The following is a 24,278-nucleotide window of genomic DNA, read 5'->3' as shown; positions in this document are numbered from 1 at the left end:
ATGGGGTTACATTTCTTTACTTCATTTTTAGATCATTCATTGTTGGCATATAGAAATGCTACTAATTTTTGTATGTTGATTTTGTATCCTGCAACTTTACTGAATTTGTTTATCAGTTTTAATAGTTTTTTTGGTGGAGTCTTCAGTTTTTCCAAATGTAACATCATATCACCTGCAAACAAGGATAATTGGACCACTTTCTTTCCAACTTGAATGACCTTTATTTCTTTCTCCTCTCTGATTGCTCTGTCTAGGACTTCCAGTACTATATTGAATTAACAGCAGTGAAAGTAAACATCCTTGTGTGCTCCAGATCATACAGAAAAGGTTTTCACTTTTTCCCTGTTCAGTATGATACTAGCTGTGGATCTGTTGTATATAGCTTTTATTATTTTGAGGTATGTTCCTTCTCAGAAAACTCAGTTGAGTGTTTTTTATTATGAAGGAATGTTGAATTTTATCAAATGCTTTTTCAGCAATGATTGAAATGATCATATGCTTTTTAATCCTTCATTTTGTTGATATGATGTATCACACTGATTGCTTTGCATATGTTGAACCATCCTTACATCCCTGAAGTAAATCCCACTTGGTCATGATGAATGATCTTTTTTAATGTATTGTCGAATTTGGTTTGCTCATATGCTTTTGAGAATTTCTGCATCAATATTTATCAGAGACATTGGCCTGCAATTTTCTTTTTTTGATATGTCTTTGCCTGGATTTGGTATCACAGAATGAATTTGGAAGTATTCCTTCCTCTTCTATATTTTGAAATAGTTTGAGTAGGATTGATATTAGTTCTTCTTTAAATGTTTGGTGGAATTTATCAGTGAAGCCATTGAGTCTTGTAGTTTTCCTTACTAGGATATTTTTTATTATAGTTTAAAATCTCATTAATAGTTATTGGTCTTTCAGGTTTTGGATTTCTTCATGGCTCAATATTGATAGGTTGTATGTGACTAGAAATTCATACATTTTCTCTAGATTTTCCAATTTATTGACATAGAGTTGTTAATAGTAGCCACTAATAATCTTTTGAATTTCTGCAGAATCAGTTGTAATGTCATCTTTTCTTAACCTCTGATTTTATTTATTTGGGTCTTCTCCCTTTTTCCTTAATTAGTCTAGCTAAAGTTTTGTCCATTTTGTTTATCTTTTCAAAAAACCAACTTTTTCTTTCATCAATCTTTTGTATAGTTTTCATTTCATTTCAATTTCATTTATTCTGCACTTTATTATTTCTTTTCTTTCTCCAATTTTGGTTTGCTCTTGCCTTTCTGGTTCTTTAAGATACATAATTAGGTTATTTGAAAATTTTCTTTTCTTTTTTTTTTTTTTGATGTAGGAACTTACCACTATGAAGGTTCCCTCATAGTGCTGGTTTCACTGTATCCCATAGGTTTTGATATGTTGTGTTTCCATTACTATTTGTTTCAATAATTTTTTTGTTTCCTTCTTAATTTCTTCTTGATCCACTGGTCATTCAGGAGCATATTAATTTCCATATGTTTGTACAGTTTGCATAATTTCTCACTATTGGTTTCCATTATTGATTTCTCATTATTGTTTATTCCATTGTGGTTAGAGAAGATGCTTGATCTTATTTCAACTTTTTGAATGTTTTAAGACCTGTTTTGTGGCTTGACATATGGTGTATCCTAGAGAATGATCCATGTGCTAAGGAAAACAATATGTATTCTACAGCCATTGGATGAAACGTTGTGTAAATATCTATGAGATCCATTTGGTCTATAGTGCAGATTAAGCCCAGTGTTTCTTTGTTGATTTTGTATCTGGAGCATCTGCCCAATGTTGAAAGTGAGGTGTTAAAATCTCCAGCTATTATTGTATTGAGGTCTAGTTCTCTACTTAGCTCTAATAATATTTGCTTTACATATGTGAGTGTTCCAGTGTTGGCTGCATATATGTTTACAATTATTATAGCCCCTTACTGAATTGGCCCCTTTATCATTTTATACTTTGTCTCTTTTTACAGTTTGGCTTGGAATCTATTTTGTCTGATATAAGTATAGCTAATCCTACTCTTTTTTGGTTTCCATTCACTTGGAATATCTTTTTCCATCCCTTATAGGTATGTTTGTTTTTACCTATAAGGTATCCTTATAGGAAAAGTGTGTTTTTATAGACAACAGATCTTTAGGTCTAATTTTTTCATCCATTCAGCCACTCTGTGTCTATTTGTTGGAGAGTTTAGTCTCTTTACATTCAATGTTGTTATTTTTAAGAAGGGGCTTACTCCTGCCATTTTGTTGTTTTCTGGTTGCTTTGTGGTCTTTTCTTTCTTCTTTCTATCCTTCCTGTATTCCTTTTTGTGAAAGTGATTTTCTCTGGTGTTATGCTTTAATTGCTTGCATTTTATTTTTTGTGTATCTGTTTTATGTTTTTCAATTTGTAATTACCATCAGGCTTCCAAATTCTATCTTATATCCCATTATTTTAAACTGACGACACTCATTGCATAAACATACACACATGCAAAAACTAATAAACACTCTACATTTCAACTTTATTCCCCTGCTTTTTACATTTTTGTTTCTCCTTATAACTTACTGCACTATGTCTTGAAAAATTAGTTGTAGTTATTATTTTAATTGGTTCATTTAGTCTTCTTAAGAGTGGTTTGCACACTACAATTACAGTGTTATAATAGTCTTTGTTTTTCTGTGGCTATTTCCAGTGAATTTTATACCTTCTGATAATTTCTTCTTATTCATTAACATTCTATTCATGCAGTGAAGATCTCCCTCTAGCATTTGTCATAGGACATGTCTGGTGATGGAAATCCCTCAGCTTTTGTGTATCTGGGAAAGTCTACTTCTACTTCATGTTTGAAGGACATTTTCACTGTATATACTATTTTAGGGTAAAAGTTTTTCTTTCAGCACTTGTAATATATCATGCCACTCTCTTCTGACCTGGAAGGTATCAACTGAGAAGTTTGCTGCTAGACATATTAGAGTTCATTTGTATGCTATTTTTTCCTTTTCTCTTGCTGCTTTTTTCTTTATCCTTGACCTTTGCAAGTTTATTAAATACCTCAGGGTAGTCTTTGGGTTAAATCTGCCTGGTGTTCTATATCTAAAACCTTCCTGTATTTGAATACTGATATCTTTCTCTAGGTTTGGGATGTTCTCTGTTATTATCCCTTTAAATGAAGTTTCTAACCCAATTTTTCTGTCTATCTTCTCTTGAAGGTGAATAACTCTTAGATTTGCCCTTTTAAGGTAATTTGCTAAATCATATAGTTCTGCTTTACTCTTTTTCTATTTTCTTTTGTCTCCTCTGACTCTATATTTTCAAATAGGCTGTATTCAAGCTCACTAGTTCTTTCTTCTGTTTGATCAGTTCTGCTGTTAAGAGACTCTGATGCATTCTTCACTGTATCAGTTGCATTTTTCAACTGTAAAATTTTTTTATTCTTTTTACTTATTTCAGTCTCTTTGTTAAATTTATGATAGAATTCCAATTTACTTGTATTATTTTAATTTCTTTGAGTTTCTTCAAATCAGCTGTTTTGAATTATCTGTCTGAAAGTTCACATATCCCTGTTTCTCCAGGACTCTATGGTAATTTATTTAGGTTGTTTGGTGAAGCCATATTTTCTTGAATGGTTCTGATGTTTGTAGACATTTTTCAGTGTTGGGGCATTGAAGAGTTAAGTATTTACTGTAGTTTTTGCAGTCTGGGCATATTTGTGGCCATCCTTTTTGAGAAGGTTTCCCAGGTAGTCAATGGGACTTGGACCCCAAGCCCAATAACACTGTAGTTTTTGCAGACTTATAGAGATACTGCCTTAGTGGTCTTGGATAAGATCTGGAAGAATTCTGTGGATCACCAGCAAGAGACTATTGTCCTTTTTCCTCATTTTCTCCCAAACAAACAGGGTCTATGTGTTGAGTCACCTGGAACTAGGGGTGCTGCTGATGCAAGCCCTCCTATGGCCACCATCACTGGGACTGCACTAGGTCATACCTGAAGCTAGGACAGCACTGGATCTCACCCAAGCACTGCTGCAACCACTACCAGACTACCACCTATGTTCAATCAAGGCCCTAGGGTTCTAGGATCAGTGGGATGGTAAACTAGCCAGGCTTGTGTCCTTCCCTTCAGGGTGGTGAGTTGCCCAGGCCCTGGCTGGGTCCAGAGATGCTGTCTGGGAGTCAATGATGGCAGTCAAAACCTTTAATAATTTACCTGATGTTCTATTATACTGAGGGTAAGCTGGCACTCAAAACAAAACAAAGTTGTTCTTGCTTTCTTCAGGCAGAGAAAATACTGTCATATCAAATTACTACTCTTTCCTGTCCTAATATCTAATTTCCTATTAATACCCAAGGAAGTGCAATAGAACATGGTTTTACCTTTCTGGGGCTTGGCCTTTTTCTCTTCTGGATACATTTTCTTTTTTCATTCATATATGGACAGAATATGAAATATATATTAACATGATTTTAATTTAAAATTGTAATGTTATTACCTGCCAAAATGTACATATGACCAGATGAGTAGGAACTGTAATAATCTGTCTATTATAATGTCATCATTGCACTCTTGTTACGATTCATACCACTCACCTTAAACTTGTGAACCAAATGGAACAGTATCACTGACTTATGGTTTGCAGGCTGATAGATCATGCCATCATTACTCACTGTGAACTACACCAAATTGGCTTTTCAACTGTAACAATGGCTTAGTTTTAACAATGAATGATTTCTTACTTATATTTCACTAGGAGTGACATTTCAGTTTCTTTACTAGGGAACCATATAGGACATGTTACTGTTGCTATAATCTTTCAAACCATGAAGAGAAAAAAATCATCAGCTAACTAGGAAAACAAAATAGAAAACAATTATTGGTGTTAAATATGACAAATACGTTCAAGCTTTGCACACTGTTCAGTGGCTATTTCTGAGGTTGGAAAATGCATGTTTCACAAAGAATCATTTGTACAACAGATCATCTGTCTGAAAGTCTAAACCTCTAGATGTTGACAATGTTGACAAGACCCCTCTCTTACAAATGGCACCCTTCAAATAACAACGTGATTGATGATGTTAAATCTAACTACTTCAGGAGATTCTGAATCCCATGTAAAAAGAGAACATGCCTTATTATTCTAGCTATTCTCAACTTCTTGGGCAATCTTAGGTACAAAGTATACATTGAAATATATGTTTGCTGAAAAATATTAAATTCCAAAATGAGAAGTTTTTCTACCAATTAGCATAAATAATTATGACAGTAAGTTCTGAAAAGGCCATAAACAGAATACATTTTGTAATCTTATAATAAACTTTCCATATGCTGACCCAATTGTACTTAAAGCATAATTGGTACTTTAACCTTGTTATTATTTCTTTTATTTAATAAATTTAATATATAAATAAGAGTTAAAACAGTTACTGGAGCAAAATAAAGTCAAGCTGTACAAAGATTTCCACAAAACCACAAAAACCAAAAACTAGAATAATGTTGTATCTCCCAATGAAATGATACTATTATTACTAATCATAATAGTTGAAGAGTCAAGTGATTCAATAATTAAATACTCTACCCACCATAATCTTCTTCTCTCTTTTTTTTTTTTTTTGGACACAGTGTCTTACTCAGTTGCCTAGACTGGAATGCACTTGTTCCATTATAGTACCTCCCAAAAACCTAGGACTACAGGCACACAGCACCACACCCAACTAATTTTTGGAATTTTGTAGAGACGGGGTCTTGTTGTCCAGGCTGGTCTTGAACTGCTGGCCTCAAATGATTCTTTCACCTTGGCCTTTCAAAGCTCTGGGATTACTGGCATGAACCTCTGTACTTGGCCCACCATAATCTTAATTATTCAAATATACCTTTGTCAGTGCCTTTTAAAATACTTTAAATTAGTATTGCATCAATCATATGACTGACAATAAGAATTAGAGTTACAAGTGATACCTGTTAAGCAATAAGTAAACACATATGTCTTACATGCATGGTACATACAAATCTATACTATTATTTTAAAGATTTAATTCCATTGCCACTTAGAAATCTGAACTCAAAAGTGAGTTTCCTGGAACTTGGGGATAATATGATAGAGTCCAAACTCATTATTTGATCCATAGCATTTTGACATAAGGTTTTAATTTTCTACTTAACTCCCTGAGTGAATTTATTAAGGAGATTTTAAGGTTTCCATAAATAAAAGCAGAGAAATAAACCTTCTTTGAGTGGCTTCTTTTTTATACACCTAATACCATTTAATACTCATAATGATTGACAAACTGAAAATGTTATCTCTGTTATGTAGATAAAGAAACAGAGGCTCCAACACATTAAGAGCTCACAACTGGAAAGTGTAGGTCACAGTCCTGGTTTTCAAGAAAGATTTAGGATGCTCCTGCAATACTCCACACTAACTTGTACTCTGTTGCCCAAACTACAAAATGTATAGATGTTATGAGTATTCAAAGACATAATCAAAAAGCACTTTAACAGTAATTCAAAATCGATCTAATCATCAAGAAATACTTAAAAATAAGTGACTCAGAATTTAAATTGCCCGGGAAAAAAAATCAATACAATGTAGAAGCAAATATTATATGCTTCATACTCCACCTGTCAGTATTCTCTTTCTGGCCTTCTCCTTTAAAATTTTAATTTTCTCAGGGATACTTTTATCTTTTCAGGACTAACAAAAGAAATTTTAGTGCCTGACTTTGATTGTAGGCCTTCCTGACAATTGATTTTTAAAAAATTTCAACAAGGAAAAAACATGTTCACTCTTTTATAATAGCTGCAAAAATGTCTACACTGTTCTGCATCTCTTAAAGCTGATTCTGAGAGTGAATTGTGAACATTCACAAAGAAATGTATCTTACACTCTTGCTCAGTATCCTTGAGAGTTTTTTGTACAAAAGAATCTTATAAGACACCAATTTATGCCTATCTAGAAATTGAAGCTATACTATATAAAAGTAAATCTTTAACTTCTAAACTCAAGAAAATAGTCTAATTCTGATTAGTGGCAATAATTTTGTTGATTATTTTGTTGATCCTTTGTTGCTCTAGTAATATTTAATTAAAATCTCCTTGAAGGTATTAAAGACAATTGAAAGCTTCCTTTGCAAAAATCAAGAGGATCAATGGCACTCCTATATCCAGAAATATGACAAAATCATAACTCAGGCAGATTAATTTCTCAAACTTAAAAGTTTGAAAATCTTTGTTTCCTTTCAATTATCAAAAGATAAATATGATCCATTTAAATTTAATTTTCAAATAAAATATCTCTTTTGAAAAAGTAAAGTGATTTTATAATTGTTTTTATGTTAAAAGCATTTAGATAAACTACCAGTATTACTTGCAAAAGAAAAATGAAATTACCTTCTTAATATTTTAATTGTAAAATTATAATTTTATATAACTAGAAATCTGGTTTTTAATAACCAGAAATCTCTACTGTTTGGCTCTTGATATTTTTCTCCCTACTATTGGAAGCAAAGGTTAAGAAAGGTGTTAATCGGCCGGGCATGGTGGCTCACGCTTATAATCCCAGCACTTTGGGAGGCCGAGGCGGGTGGATCACGAGGTCAATAGATCAAGACCATCCTAGTTAACATGGTGAAACCCCATCTCTACTAAAAATACAAAAAATTAGCTGGGCATGGTGGCACGTGCCTGTAATCCCAGCTACTTGGGAGGCTGAGGCAGGAGAATTGCCTGAACCCAGGAGGCGGAGGTTGCGGTGAGTCGAGATCGCGCCATTGCACTCCAGCCTGGTAACAAGAGCGAAACTCCGTCTCAAAAAAAAAAAAAAAAAAAAAAAAGAAAGGTGTTAATCTGTCCCCTACCTAGTGATGCCCCATAGGACAAACTCTTTTAAAATACCATAAAAAAGAAGCAGAAAATATGTAAACATAATTCTTTTTTTGACATAATTCTTTTCCTACATATTCCTAAAAAATATTAAAATTTTTTTGTTACTTAATAAAACTTTCTAACTTAAAAAAAATCATCTTTTATATTTACCTAAAGTATCTCCTTACAAAATAACACTAGAAGGAGGAAGCAGAGCTGGACTGCCACGGGGCCAGTGTCTGCAGAGCCCAATTCTAGGAAAGTTTTTAGGAGGAAGGGGACAAGACGGGCAATTAGATACAGCAAGGAAACACATCTCCCTTCAAAAGAAACCAAAATATCAAGAAATCGTCACGTTTTGAACAGACTGCTTGAGAGAAAACACTGAAAGTTGAGACAGGGGTGATACAGACATCACGGTTGAAGAGGAAGCTGGAAAGCCTGCATGAAATCTCTCAGCACAAGGACTGGCTCTCAGTCCTGAACAGAGCCAAAGAGAAGGGTAAGTGAACTCCAGGACACTACACTCCTGGGATCCTAACTATAAGAGATCCCACAACCCACACAGACATTTGAATTGGTAAAGAAATTGCCCAGAGAGTATACAGAGGGACAGCTCAAATCTGTGCAGAGCAGAGCTCAGAAGGGTTTGTGGAACATGAGACAGCTACAACAAAATGCAACCATAGGTTCCCATCCCCCAAGGCTCTCCATCTTGCTCTTAGTGACTGTAGCCCCTCCTGACTGCCGAGCCAGGAGAAAGTAGGGCTTTCTTTTCCATGGGACTGGGAATGACTGATCCACATGCCCCCTTGTCTTCCAGCTCCTCTCAAAGCCACCCACCTCACCAGTCCTGTAAGAGGATGCACAGGGCACAGCCTCCACTGCCCTGCCTGAGTGTTTTGCTAGTGATTTAGGATTTAGCTCTCCCAGTACAGCTGATGTTCAACCCCATGGGGCCAGAGGACAAAGCTGAAGGCCCAGTCCCAACCTCTCAGGGTTGGAGTACCCTACCCAGAGTTTCTGAACTGAGATTTGTGGTTAGAGCTCTAGTGAGGAAGGAGCCCCCATTCTGAGAACACAAACAGGGAGACATGAGTTCATGTGCCATCAAGGGAGCTGGGTATCCTTCCTTCCACAAGACCAGCCTGGAAAGGGTTCAGTCTATTGGCCAGCTGCAGCTTTTGCTTGAGGGAGTCCCATGGCCTGGAACACCTGGGACAGTCCAGCAATTTCAGCACAGAAAGTTTGTGGGAAATCTAGCTAGTTACATCTATTCATGGGGCAGACACTTGAGGGAGATCTGCTTGGGGAATCCCACAACTATCTGCCAGGCTAAAAACGCTGGGCTACAGGCGCCACATGAGCTATACTTCTGTGGCCCAACACCCTGCCTGGGGATCCTCTGCTCTTGACCAGGTTCATCACCAGACCACCCACAGACATATCCCACAACCTACTCTGACTCTGCCAAGCTCAGAGGACCAGTGGATCCCCAGGGAGTTGTGGGTCTCCTGGTGATCTAAGCTTCAGCTTGAGCTGTCCCTACTAAGGGAGGGGGTATGCAGCCAACCAGGGTCCCTCTTAGGGCTAAGGAAACACAGGCAAGGCATGTGTGATTGGAGGGGTTCCCCCAAAGCCTAGGAACAGATTTAGTGAGGGGGTAATATTCCACCCCCCCAACATCTCCTCCCTACGACATCTTCCCCAACCACATCCCACCTCACCGTATTTCCCTCTCCCCCAAAGCACTGCTTTGAAGGCACTGAAATGCAAAGGAAGCTTATAGCTGAGTTAAAGCGTATCTGCCAGCCCTTACTCTTAAGTGCCATCTACTGTATCACAGCCTCAATTACACCACCAAACAAAAATAAATCCCTTTAGCACACAATGCCTGTGAAACCCAATGAGGAAGCTAGCCCAAACTAAGGAACCCATATAGCACCTTGGCTCTCTGAAAAGATCCATAAACAAAGCCAATTAACTATACACAACATACACAACAGTGAAACCCTCAACAGAAAAAAAGAAAATGAAAATAAGCCCAGTCCAAATGTGAGCAGTTTATAAAAGAAAAACACTAGTCCCCTCAGGTGAGATGGAATCAGCACAAGAACTCCCGCAATTCAAAATGTCAGATCGTTTGCTTATCTCTAAAGGATCACACTAGCTCCCCAGCAATGAATCCTAACCAGACTGAAATATCAGAAATGATGGACATAGAATTCAGAATCTAGATGGTAAGGAAACTTAACAAGATTGAAAAGGTTGAAATCTATTTCAAGGAAGCCAGTAAAATAATTAAGAGTTGAATGACAACATAGCCATTTTAAGAAAAAACTAAAGTGAACTCCTGAAATTGAAAAATTTCCCTGATCTCACTAGATAGGTTAACATGTAAATTCAAAAAATTCAGAGACCCCCTATGAGATACTATACAAGATGACCATCCCCAAGACAAAGAATCATCAGACTTTCCAGGTCAATGTGAGAGAAAAAAATCTTAAAGGCAGCTACAAAAAAGGGTCATATCACTTACAAAGGGGATCCTATCAGGCTAACAGTAGACTTCACAACAGAAACTATACAGGCTAGAAGAGACTGAGGGCATATTTTCAGCATTCTTAAAGAAAAGAAATGCCAGTCAAGAATTTAATATCCCACTGAACTAAGCACTATAAAAAAGGAAATATATAATATTTTCCAGACAGACAATCACTGTGAGAATTCATTACCAATAGACCAGCTTTACAAGAGATCCTTGAGGGAGTTGTAGACACAGATATGAAAGAACAATATCTGTGTCTACACAGAAAGAACACTTAAATATAGAGCCTGCAGACCCTATCGAGACTACATAATCGAGACTACGAAGCAACCAGCTAACAGTACCATGAAAGGATCAAAACATCACACAGCAATATTAACCATGAATGTAAATGGCCTAAATGCCCCACTTAAAAGCACAGAGAGGGAAGATGGCTAATAAAACAGACCCAACCACCTGCTATCTTCAAGAGAACCATCTCACATATAATGAAATCCACAGGCTCGAAGTAAAGACATGAAGAAAGATCTATCATGCAAACTAAAAACAAACATTAAAAAAGAGCAAAGAAGGTCATTACATAATGATAAAGCGTTCAGTATAACAAAAAGACAACTGTTATATTTACTCACGCACACACACAGACACACACAGACACACACACACACACACACACACACACACACACAGCAACACTGGAGCATCCAGATTCATAAAGCAAGTACTTCTAGACCTACAATAGACTTAGCCACACAATAATCGTAGGGAACTTCAAAACTCCATTGACAGCATTAGATGGATCATTAAAAAAGAAAACTAACAAATTTTGGATGTAAAATTGACTTGTCCAAATGGACCTAACAGACAACTAAAGAATACTCTACCCAACAACCACACAATATACTTTATTTTCACCTGCACACTGAACATACTTTAAGACTGATCACATGCTTGGCCATAAAGCAAGTCCACAAAATTTCAAATAACCTGAAATCATACCAAGCATATATGGAGACCACAGTAGAAGAAAAACTGAAGTGAATAGCAAGAAGATCTCTCAAAATCACATAATTACAATGGCACCAAACAACTTACACCTCAATAACTTTTGGGTAAACAATGAAGTTAGGCAGAAATTCAAAAATTACTTAAAATAAATAAAAAAGTGATACAAAATATCAAAATCTCTGGGATGCAGCAAAAATTGTGTTAAGAGAAAAGTTTGTATCACTAAAGGTCTACATCAAGAAGTTAGAAGGATCTTAAATTAACACTTTAACAAAGCACCTAAAGGAAAAACAAAAACAAATGAACTCCAGAGCTAGAAGAAATAACTAAAATCAGAGCAGAATTGAACAAAACTGAGACAAAAAAAAAAAAAAACAAAAAAAAACGTATTCAAAGGATCAACAAAACCAAAGGTCATCACTTTGAAAGGATAAACAGGACTGATAGACTGTTAGTTACTATCAAAGAAAAAAGAAAGAAGATCCAAATAAGCACAATGAAAAATGACAAAGTTGTTATTACAGTTAATCACACAGAAACACAAAATATCTTCAAAGACTATAATGAATAGTTTTATGCACACAAACTAGAAAATCTAGAGGAAACTGATAAATTCCTGGAAACACACTACCTCCCAAGATTGAACCAGGAAGAAACTGAGACCCTGATCAGAGCAATAATAAACTCTGAAACAGTAATAAGAAACCTACAACTAAAAAAGTCCTGGACCAGATATATTCACAGCTGTATTCTACCAGACATACAAAGAAGAGCTGGTGTCAATCTTACTGAACTATTCTAAAATATCAGGGAGGATGGACTCTTCCTTCTAGGAAGCCAGCATCGTCTTGATACCAAAATCTGAGAAAGATATAACAAAAAAAGGAAAACTGTGGGCCAATATCCCTAATGAACATGAGGCAAAGATACTCAATAAACTACTAAAAGCAGCACCTCTAAAAGTTAATTAACTACTATCAAGTAGGCTTTATTCCTAGGATGCAAAGATAGCTCAAAATAAGCAAATCAATAAATAAGATTCACCATATAAATAGAATCAAAAACAAAAACCATATGATCATATCAATAGACAGGAAAAAAGCTTTCAATAAAATCAAACATTCCTTCATGATTTTTTTAAAAAACCCTCAAAAAACTAGGTATTGAGGGAATGTATCTTAAAATAATAAGAGCCGTCTATGACAAACCCACAGCCAACATCATACTGAACAGGCAAAAGCTGGAATCATTCCCCTTGAGAAGTGGAACAAGATAAGGATACCCACTCTGGCCACTCCTATTCAGCATATTACTAGAAGTCATAGCCAGAGCAATAAGGAAAAAGAAAGAAATAAAAAGCATCAAAATAGGTAAAGAAGAAGTAATATTGTCTCTCCTGATGATATAATTATATACCTAGAAAACCTTGATGACCACCAACAGGGTCCTAGAACTGAAGAACAACTTCAGTAAAGTTTCAGGATATAAAATCAATGTATAAAAATCCATTGTAATTCTGTACACCAATAATGGTCAAGCTGAGAGTCAACTCAAAAACAATCCCATTTACAACAGCCACACATGCACAAAATACCTGGGAATTCATCTAAGCAATTAGGTAAAAGATCTCTACAAGGAGAACTACAAAACACTGCTGAAAGAAATCACAAATTACACAAATGGAAAAACATTCCATACTCATGAATTGTAAGAATCAATGCTGTGAAAATGGCCATACTGCCCAAAGCAACCTGCAGAACAAATTACATGACTGAATGCTATCCCTATTGAAATATCAACATAATTTTTCACAGACTTAGAAAAAAAGTCTTAAAATTCATATGGAACCAAAATAGCCAAAGCAATCCTAATAAAAAATAACAAAGCTGGAGGCATCATATTACCCGACTTTATACTACAAGGAAATTATACCAAATTTCCTTGTAGTATAGAGTGGTACTATTAAACAAATAGAACCAACCAAAACAGAGTGGTACTATTAAACAAATAGAAACAAAGTCCAATGGAACAGAACAGAGAACCTAGAAATAAGACTGTACACCTACATCCCTCTTATCTTTGACAAGTTGACAAAAATAAGCAATGGAGAAAGGACTCTCTATTCAATAAGTGGTGCTGGGATAGCTGGGTAGCCATAGGCAGTAGAATGTAGCATATGGAAAAGAATTTATGACTAAGTCCTCAAAAGCAATTGCAACAAAAACAAAAACTGACAAGTGGGACTTAATTAAACTAAAGAGTTTCTACACAGCAAAATAAACTATCAACAGAGTAAAAAGACAACCTACAGAATGGGAGAAAATACAAACTATGCATCCAGCAAATGTCTAATATCCAGAACCTATAAAGAATTTAAATCAACAAGAAAAAACAACCCCAGTAAGAAGTGGGCAAAGGACATGAACAGATACTTAAAAGAAGACATACAAGCAGCCAACAAATGTGAAAAAAAATGCTCAACACAGTAATCATCAGACAAATGCAAATCAAAACCATTCTGAAACCACTCAGAAGGGCTATTATTAAAAACTCAAAAAACAATAGATGCTGATGAGACTATGGAGAAAAGGGAATGCGTATACTCTGTTGAGAATGAATTAGTTCAACCACCGTGGAAAGCAGTTTGGAGATTTCTCAGATAACTTAAAACAGAACTACCATTCAACCCAGCAATACCATTACTAGGTATATATCCAAAAGAAAATAAATTGTTCTGCCAAGAAGACATATGCACTCCTATGTTCATCGCAGCACTAATGACAATAGCTAAGTCGTGGAATCAACTCAGGAGCCCATTAACAGTGGATTGGATAAAGAAAATGTGGTACATTTATACCATGGACTACTATGCAGCCAAAAAAAGAATGAAATCACATCCTTTGCAGCGACATGGATGCAGCTGTAGGCCATTATCATAAGTGAATCAATGCAGAAACAGAAAACCAAATACCTAATGTTCTCACTTATAACTGGTAGTTAAATATTTAGTACACATGGCCATAAAGATGGCATTATTAGATACAGGGGACTACTAGAAGGGAGAGGAAGGGTGGAGGATAAGAGTTGAAAAACTATCTATTGAATACTATGCTCACTGCCTGGGTAACAAGATCAATCATACCCCAAATCTCAGCATCATGTAACACACCCATGTAACAAACCTGCAAATATACCTCCTGAATCAAAAATAAAATTTGAAAATTTATAAGTATCTACTTATAAATTATGTGTTTATTAATTTATAAGAAACGGAAGAGCAGTAACTACAGAGAAGAGAAAAACATCTTAATCAAATAATTAAAATTAATATCATTAATAAAGAGCCAATAGACTATGTGCCTCTGGATATCATATCCCCAATAGAACATAACTACTTATGTTGTAATCCAGCCAATAATGGATAAGCTCATTCTAATAATAAGGAAAAAGTAAACACACAAATTGAGAGGCATTCTATAAGAATTCTAGCTAGTTTTCTTCAGAAATATCAATTTCATGCAAGAAAAAGAATAAAAACTGTTCTAAGTTTAAAGTGGCTGACAACCACATGTAAACACAATCCTGAATTAGACCCAGTACCAAAGAACAAAATTTGTAATAAGAAACATTATTTAGACATTTGACAAAACTGGAATATGAATTATAGATGAAAGTATCATATCAATTTAAATATCTTTAATTGACAACTGCACTATGATTCATATAAGAGAACACCTTTGTTCTTTTTTTTTTTTTTTGAGATGTCGCCCAGGCTAAAGTGCAGTGGCACGATCTCAGCACACTGCAACCTCCACCTCCTGGATTCAAGTGATTCTCCTGCCTCAGCCTTCCAAGTAGCTGAGATTACAGGTGCCCACTACCATACCCAGCTAATTTCTGTTTTTTTTTTTTTGTTGTTTGTTTGTTTGTTTTTGTAGAGACGGGGTTTCACTGTGTTGGCCAGGCTGGTCTTGAACTCCCGACCTCCTGATCTGCTAGCCTTGGCCTCCCAAAGTGCTGGGATTACAAGCATGAGCCACTGCACCAGGCCATCTTTGTTCTTAAGAAAGGCACTGAAGGCAGGGCGAGCTGGCTCACGCCTGTAATCCAGCACTTCGTGAGGCCAAGACAGGTGGACCACCTGAGGTTGGGAGTTCAAGACCAGCCTGACCAACAAGGAGAAACCCCATCTCTACTGAAAATAGAAAATTAGCTGGGCATGGTGGTGTATGCCTGTAATCCCAGCTATTCGGGAGGCTGAGGCAGGAGAATCACTTGAACCCAGGAGGCAGAGGTTGCAGTGATCCGAGATCACACTATTGCACTCCAGCCTGGACAACAAGAGCAAAATTTTGTCTCAAAAAAAAAAAAAAAAAAGGAAAAAGAAAGACACTGAAGCAGTAAGGAATGAAGGACCATGATGTATGCAACCTTTCAAGTGGTTAAAAAATGTATGTGTGTATAGGAAAAGGAAGAGAATTATAAGGCAAATGTGGCAAAATGTTGAAAATAATGAATGTAGGAAAGTTCATATGATTTCTTTGTACTGTCCTTATAACTTTTCTGAAAGTTTAAAATTATTTCAAAATAAAAAATTTAAATTATTAATTGTGAAAATTTTCACAATAAAAAATTAATTGAACAAAGCAAACCTGACAAAATGATTAGTACAAATGCTTTGAACAGTGACAAAAGGCTTGTAGCAGAAACTAGCTCAATACACAGCTTTCTTCATCAAAAAAGTCTTGCTATAAAAAATAACTCAGCTATCCTAAACTCTGCTTAGTGACATTTTGGCACAACCTAGTAACAGCTAATGAACCAGCACTATACGTTGAGTAGCACTAGTCTAAATACCATCTATTTGTAATCAGTCAATCAATAACTACTTTAAGAATTATACATATGTACATATCCATTTGGAAAAATATACACCAAGCTATAACCAGTTAATGCTGGGTAACACAACTGAAGGTAATCTTTATTCTTGCCTTGTATTTTCTCATTCTTTCTTTCTTTCTTTCTTTCTTTTTTCTGACAGAGTCTTGCCCAGGCTGGAATGCAATGGCTCATTCAGGGCCCACTGTAGCCTTGACCTCTTGGGCTCAAGTGATACTCTTGCCTCAGCCTCCTGAGTACCTGGGACTACAGACATATGCCACCATGCCTACCTAATGTTTTGTATTTTTAGTAGAGATGGGGTTTTGCCATGTTGCCCAGGCTGGTCACTAACTCCTGGGCTCAAGTAATCTGCCCAATTCAGCCTCCCCAGTGAGGGGATTACAGATGTAGACCACTGGACCTGGCCTCTTCTTGTATTTTTCTGATGTCTCTGCAATGAACATGAATTACTTTTGTAATAACAAAAACAAAAGTAAACTTTCAAAAAAGCGTAGGTGAAAAAGAATTTAACAGGCAATCAGATTTCTTGGAATTTGCTTCGTATATCAAAAGACGACATTTTGTCTTAATGTTTACATACTACCAACAGTTTTCTAAAAGGCTTTTACTTACAGCTGATCTTGAAGCTCCACAATTATATATTCTAATTGTTCCTTCTCCAGTTTATGAGCCAGATCAGAATCTTCAATCCTTTGAAGTAGTATTTTATTCTGGGAGACAGATTCAGAGAGTTGGTTCTCTCGAAGTCGTAAGAGTTCTTCAAGGTAACCCTGGAAATACAGTATCATCAAGATATAGCAACTGCAAAATTCTAATACATATCCTGAAGATAAATGCTGAGTATCTTAAATGCTATTTCTATTTCTATTGCAATGAAACAACTTCAAAGTATTACTGATAAATTAGTAAAAAATTGTTTTAGTTGAATATAAAAATTTAAAATATATTCTCCATTATTTAAAGCTCTTCTCTAAAGTTTGAGAAACCATAATTTGAGGCAAAACTTAGTTAAAACATTGTAATTTCTATGCTTCACAACAATTGCATGCCTCCTAGCTTCAAAATACAGACCTGATTACAGAATGACCAATTAGAAAGTTGTCTCTTTGTGATTACCTTTAAAAACACATAGATGTTAACATTTCAGAATTGATGTTAGTGAGAGATAGTATGTTTTGGTTAGGCCTGCCAGCCTAGTGTCATATTCTAGTTTTACCACGTCTCAGCTATGTGTCCTTGGGTAAGTTACTTAAGCTTTCTGTGCCACAGTTACACCATCTAAAAAAATAGGACCTATCAGAGTACCCTAGTTGGGAGGGTTAAATGAATCAATATAGGTCAATTGCTTAGAACAGTGCCTGGTACACAGCATGCAATGTATAATTACTAGCTATTATTATTAGTAAACACGTATTAGATATAAGACTTCTTGGAGTGATCTCTTAACCTTTTACTCTTTACTTTTTCTTTGTCCTTCTGCCCTGCTTTCTGGGAAATCTAATTGAATTTATCCTTGAATGCTTTATACAAATTTCTGAACTTAGGAAATCATACTTTTAATTTTCAAAAGCTCTTTCCTGTTTTCTAATTGTTCCCATCCCCTGATATTCTATTCTTTTTAGTTGCAATGTACTTTAAAATTCCTCTGAGGATTATTAATTAGAATCTTTTAAAAGTACTCTTCTATTACATGTTACCCTATTCATGTATCATTAATAAACTTTTACCTACTTTAGATTTATGATACATACTAGGAGTAGCTAATACTATTCTTCAAGAGCTTATTTTTCATATTTTTCCTAATTCTCAAACATTTGCTCTTCTATAATAAAATCTCAGAAGCTAAACTTAATTTTTACAAATATTTCATATATATGTAGCTTAATCTAAATATATATTAATAATTAAAGAATACTCATATATCCACCACCTAGATTAATCAACAATACTTTAAAAGCCAACATAATGCCTTCCTTGATTGCCTCTTCTGCAAAGGTAACAATATCCTGAGATTTGTGTTTCTCATCACTTTGCTTTTCTATCCAGTTTTACAACAAATATGTGTTATCTTAAACAATATGTTGTTTAGTTTTGTTTGGTTTTGTTAATGTTCTTCTGAAAATTTTTTTGTCTATAATTGATGAGTCTAGCTATAGCTCATTAACTCTAAAAAATGTATAGGATTCCATTGTATGAATATTATAGTTTATTCACTCTTCCGTCACTGTTCTCTCAATGACCACTTGAATCACTTCAGGTTTTTTCTTAATATAAACAATATTGCTGTGAACACACTCTGTTATGTCTCCTGGTATACACATCCAAGAGTTTGGAAGAGATATATCTAAGAGTAGAATTCTTAGGCTATAGGCCATGCATATCTTCACATTTACTAGAGACTGCTATTGATATTGTTGTTGTAGTAATTGTTCTTGCTATTGGTTTTACACTAATCACATTCCCACTTGATATTATATTCACATGATCTTATGTTAGTATAAAAGTTACAATGGGGTTCATTAAATTCATTGAAAAATATTCCTTCTTTTTCTATTCTCAGGAACAGTCCATATAAAACAGGGACCACTCATACAGTTGTGTGTCACTTAACAATGGGGATGTGTTCTGAGAAATATGTTGCTAGGCCATTTTTCCATTCTGTGAACATCACAGAATGTACTTACTCAAACTTAGATGGTACAGTCTACTACACGCTTAGGCTAGATAGTATAGCCTATTATTCCTAGGCTACAAACCTGTACAGCATGTTACTGTACTGAGTACTGTAGGCAATTGTAACACAATAGCCAGTATTTATATATCTAAACATAGAAAAGGGACAGTAAAAAATATACTATAAAAGATTTTTTTAAAATAGGCACAACTATATAGGTCATTACTGTGAATGGAACTTGCAGGACTGGAAATTGCTCAGACTGAGGCAGTGAGTGGGTGGTTAGTGAATGTAAAGGCCTAGAACATTACTACATACTACTGTAGACTTTATAAATACTGTACACCTAGGCTACATTAAATTTATTTTTATAAGTTTTCTTTCTTCAGTGACAAAATTAAACTTAGCTTATTATAACATTTTTACTTTACAAATGTTTTAAAACCCTTTTGACTCTTTTGTAATAACAGTTTAAAACACACACATTACAGCTATACAAAAATATTTTCTTTTTAACATCCTTATTCTTAAGCTTTTTTCTATTTAAAAAATTTAAAAGCTTTTAAACTTTTTTGTTAAAAACTAAGACACAAACACACACATCAGCCTAGGCCTACACAGGATCAGGATCATCAGCATCACTGTCTTCTACCTCCACATCTTGTCCCAATGGAAGGACTTTAGGAGCATTAACACATAGAGCTGTCATCTCCCACTACAACAATGCTTACTGCTGGACTACCTCCTAAAAGACCTGCTTGAGGCTGTTTTACATTTAATTTTTTTGTTTTTTTAAGTAGAAGGAGTACACTGAAACATAATGATAAAACATATTGTATAGTAAATACATAAACCAGTAACATAGTATTTTATTATCATCATCAAGTATTATGTACTGTCCATAATTGTATATGCTATGGTTTTAAATGACTGTCAGGGCAATAGGTTTATTTACAGCAGCATCACCACAAACACATGAGTAATGCATTGTGTTCCAATATCATCATGGCTACAGCATCACTAAGTGAAAGGAATTTTTCATCTCCATTATAGTCTTATGAGACCTCATATACTTGGCCCATTGTTGGCCAAAACATTATGTGGCACATGACTGTATTTGGCAGAGTCACCAAAACAATACATGATAGTTTTTCTTTGGTGGGTGATTGGATAGATTTTAAACTATTTACTCAATTTCTTAAATGGTTATATATTTATCAGTTTTGATAAGTAGTATTTATAAAAATTCTTTTGTTTTGCAAGGTATTATCATAAAATTATTAAAATATTGCCTAATAATTATTGGGAGAGTTCCTCCACATTTATAGTGTACTGTCTATTCTTCTATTCTTAAGATTATCTGTTCCTTAATTTTTAAAAAATTTATTCCTGCTGGAATTTGTCTATTTCATTAATTTTTGCAAATAATTATCTCTTGGTTTTGTTAATTCTGTTTCTCTGCTTTTAACTTTATCAACATGTGTTGTTTTATTACTTTCCTTCTTGTTGAACTAGTTTGGTTGTTCTTTGACTATTTCTTGGATACTTATCTCTTTAATTTTTATTGTTTATTTTCTAAGTATTTCTGCAAGTACTATAAAAGTTGTGTGGCAACTTACAACTGCTGGTACGCATTATTTTCATTCTCCTTTATTTCAAAGTACTCTGTTTCCTCAATTTTTGGGATATATAATTTAGAAAATTTTTTCTTTAATTTCATGAATGGCATATGGGTGGTGGTAAACTTTTTGTATTGATATCTATCTAACTTTACTGCACTATTCACATGACCATATATTAGTATAACGGTTATACTAAAATGATACTACTGTATCATTTCTTTGGTATTTGTGGACATTTGTTTTGTGACCTAGTATGCTCCATAAAAAATTGGCCAGGTGTGGTGGCTCACGCCTATAATCACTTTGAGAGGCCAAGATGGGCAGATCACTTGAGGTCAGGAGTTAGAGATCAGCCCAGCCAATGTCATGAAACTCCATCTCTACTAAAAATACAAAAATTAGCCAGGCATAGTGGCACATGCCTGTAGTTCCAGGTACTTGGGAGGCTAAGGAAGGAGAATCTCTTGAACTCAAGAGGTGGAGGTTTAGTGAACCAAGATAGCACCACTGCACTCCAGCATTGGTGACAAAGGGAGACTCCATCTCAAAAACAAAAAACAACACTATAGCTGTTCCATGTGTGCTTGAAAAGATTACATACTCTAATTGTTAACATTTAATATATTTTAGATCAAGTTTATTAATTGTTATTGAAGTTCACTGTATCTGCTCAATCTATAAATTGCTCTGAAAGACATTAAAATTTCTTATTATAATTATGGAATTACCAATTTATTCTGGATATCTAATTAATTTTTGCTTCATATTTTTCATGGATATATTGTTAAATGAATGTAAATTTAGCACTGATATATATTCTTGGTAAATGCTTACTTTTAAAAAAAAGGCAATGTCTTCCTTTAGTCTTAATAATGCTTCCTGCCTTAATGTTTATGTTTAATGATATTGACATAGATTTCTTTTAGTATCTGTCTAGTATATTTATCCCCCTATTTTCAACTTTTTTGTGACATTTTATTTTATGTCTCTCTCTTATCAATAGCATACAGCTAAATTTTATAATCATTTTCAATAAATCTAAGAGTTTTTCTTGACTGGTAAGTTTCTGCCATTTACTTTTATGGTGGTGTTGACTCTTCTGGTTATATGTAATTTGCATTTTGTGTTCTCTTTTCACTATCCTTATTTTTTCTAATGTGCTCCTTTCTAATATATTGATCAAGCTTTAATTATTCCTTTTTCCCCCTTCTACTAGTTTGAAAATTAAACATTCTACTTCAGTTCTCTTAACTGCAATTTCTAAATGATAATTTGGGAAACAGACATGCACATTAAAGAATGTCTCTAACCATCTTCACTATATTACAAAGACCTCAAAACACTAGCTTCAATTATCCTCTCTCATGCTTTCTGATATTTTTAGTCATTATTATAATTCTGCTCTGCTTTCATACTCCCAATGGTGGCCTGCAGCTGGCTAGCATAGGCTCTTAAGAACTGACTTAAATTTCAGAAATTTAAGTCCGTTGTTAAACATTGGTGTTATTAAAAATTAAACTATATCAATTTATAACTATATCAAACACAAAGCTAGTAACTACACAAAATTAGTCACTTTCTAATTATCTCACCATATTTTAACTATTATCTATGTTCTTAGTCATTTACATCTATTTCATCTATCTTAGTAGAAATATTATGTAATGGTGTTCTATTGTACATCTCTAATTCTGCATTCAGTGATATCATATTGGTAGCTTTATTTTATTTTATTTATTTAAGTGTGTGTGTGTGTGTGTGTGTATATATATATATATATATATATATATATATATATATATATATAATTGCACTTTAGGTTCCGAGGTACATGTGAAGAACATGCAGGATTGTTGCATAGGTACATACATGGCAACGTGGTTTGCTGCCTCCATTCCCATCACCTATATCTGGCATTTCTCCCCATGTTATCCCTCCCCAACCTCCCTACACACTGGTGTCCCTCTCCTAGTCCCCAAGTAGACCCCAGTGTGTGACACTCCCCTCCCTGTGTCCATCTGTTTTCATTGTTTGACACCCACCTATGAGTGTGGGCATGTGGTGTTTGATTTTCTGTTTTTGTGTCAGTTTGCTGAGAATGATGGTTTCCAGGTTCATCCATGTCCCTACAAAGGACACAAATTCATCATTTTTTATGGCTGCATAGTATTCCATGGTGTATATGTGCCACTTTTTCCCTGTCCAGTCTATCATCGATGAGCATTTGGGTTGGTTCCAGGTCTTTGCTATTGTAAACAGTGCCACAATGAACATACGTGTGCATGTGTCTTTATAATAGAATGATTTATAATCCTTTGGATATATACCCAGTAATGGGATTGCTGGGTCAAATGGAATTTCTATTTCTAGATCCTTGAGGAATCACCATACTGTCCTCCACAATGGTTGAACTAATTTACACTCCCACCAACAGTGTAAAAGTGTTCCTGTTTCTCCACATCCTCTCCAGCATCTGTTGTCTCTAGATTTTTTAATGAACACCATTCTAACTGGCATGAGATCGTATCTCAATGTTGGTAGCTTTAAATTGGCCACGATGGAAGTATTTATCATAGAAAAATTGGCAAACACTACAAATGAGGGCTTCTGTTTCCATCTCCTCTAAAACAGATCATTAAACTTATTTCAGTATACCAGTGTCACCCCTATACTGGTCATTATTTTTGCTATTTCATGTAGTCAGGGTTTCTTTACAAGTTTATTTCTTTACTCTGCCATTTTACATCTCACTCCTGCATTCTAGGTTCAATTTCTACCTTGAATGACAGGGACATATACCTGTTGTTTCCCTGTTGATGTTAAAATGCAAGTTTCTAGATTAATTATGCCTTCACTCCCATCCCTGGGTCCTACAGTACTCTTAATATATGCACATATTCTTGTCTCAGGTCTATGTTTCTGATCCTTAGTGAATTCCTTTTCTTGAGAGAGTAGCTCTGAATTAATCTTTTAAACAATTGTATTCTACTCAGCATTTTTAGATTTTTGTAATGAAGATACTTTCAGATTATCTTAGTCTGCATTCTTGCTGGTACCACACATCTCAGTAGAACATGAAAAGTTTTCTTCATATGCATTATGCAAATATTTATAGCTAATATAATTGGGATTTTAAAATAGTTTCTAAGCAATAGCTATCTGTATAGATAAAATTACTTGTATATGTAAAATTATGTTATAACAATTTTCCCCATTGCATTTTTAATTTTTTGAATATTTCTATCACTAATTCCATTGGGCTTTCCTTATATATATCATCTTTGAATAACGATGTTAAAAGAAGAGGAAAAGGGAAAAATAGAAAATACAGTAAAAAAAAAAAGAGTTATAAACTCCTTAAAATAATAGAGCTTGTTTGCTTTCTGTTATATACTCCACTTTGCCTAGTACGGTGCTTAACACACAAGAGCTGCTAAAATATCTAATTTTTAAAAAACAGATGTATGTGCTTAGGCAATCACTACATTTTTACAAACTAATAATCTTTTATAAAATTTATCATAGAAACTAAAATCTCAGATACATAAATTAAATTGCTTATGGAAAAATAATGGCTTGTTTTTTATGTTAAAACATAAAATTGGAAAAACTTTAACAAATAAAAGCATCTCCTTCAACTGTCTGATTTTTCATT

General features: G+C 34.7%; 1 protein-coding gene across 4 annotated transcripts in view; it reads right to left on the bottom strand.

Annotated features, from left to right (window-relative positions):
- Positions 1–24,278, bottom strand: part of RUNDC3B (RUN domain containing 3B) — a 170,641-nt gene that overhangs the window by 38,449 nt on the left and 107,914 nt on the right. For all 4 annotated transcript variants that reach the window (XM_074379359.1, XM_003921167.4, XM_003921168.4 and 1 more), the window contains exon 8: positions 16,940–17,097. In XM_074379359.1, the coding sequence (XP_074235460.1) occupies positions 16,940–17,097 (158 nt within the window). The remainder of the gene's footprint in view (positions 1–16,939; positions 17,098–24,278) is intronic.

Source organism: Saimiri boliviensis, chromosome 10, assembly GCF_048565385.1.
Source record: "Saimiri boliviensis isolate mSaiBol1 chromosome 10, mSaiBol1.pri, whole genome shotgun sequence".
NCBI classification, from domain to species: Eukaryota; Metazoa; Chordata; class Mammalia; order Primates; family Cebidae; genus Saimiri; species Saimiri boliviensis.
The sequence above is the reverse complement of the archived record's forward strand: the minus strand, read 5'-3'. Positions and strand labels throughout refer to the sequence as shown.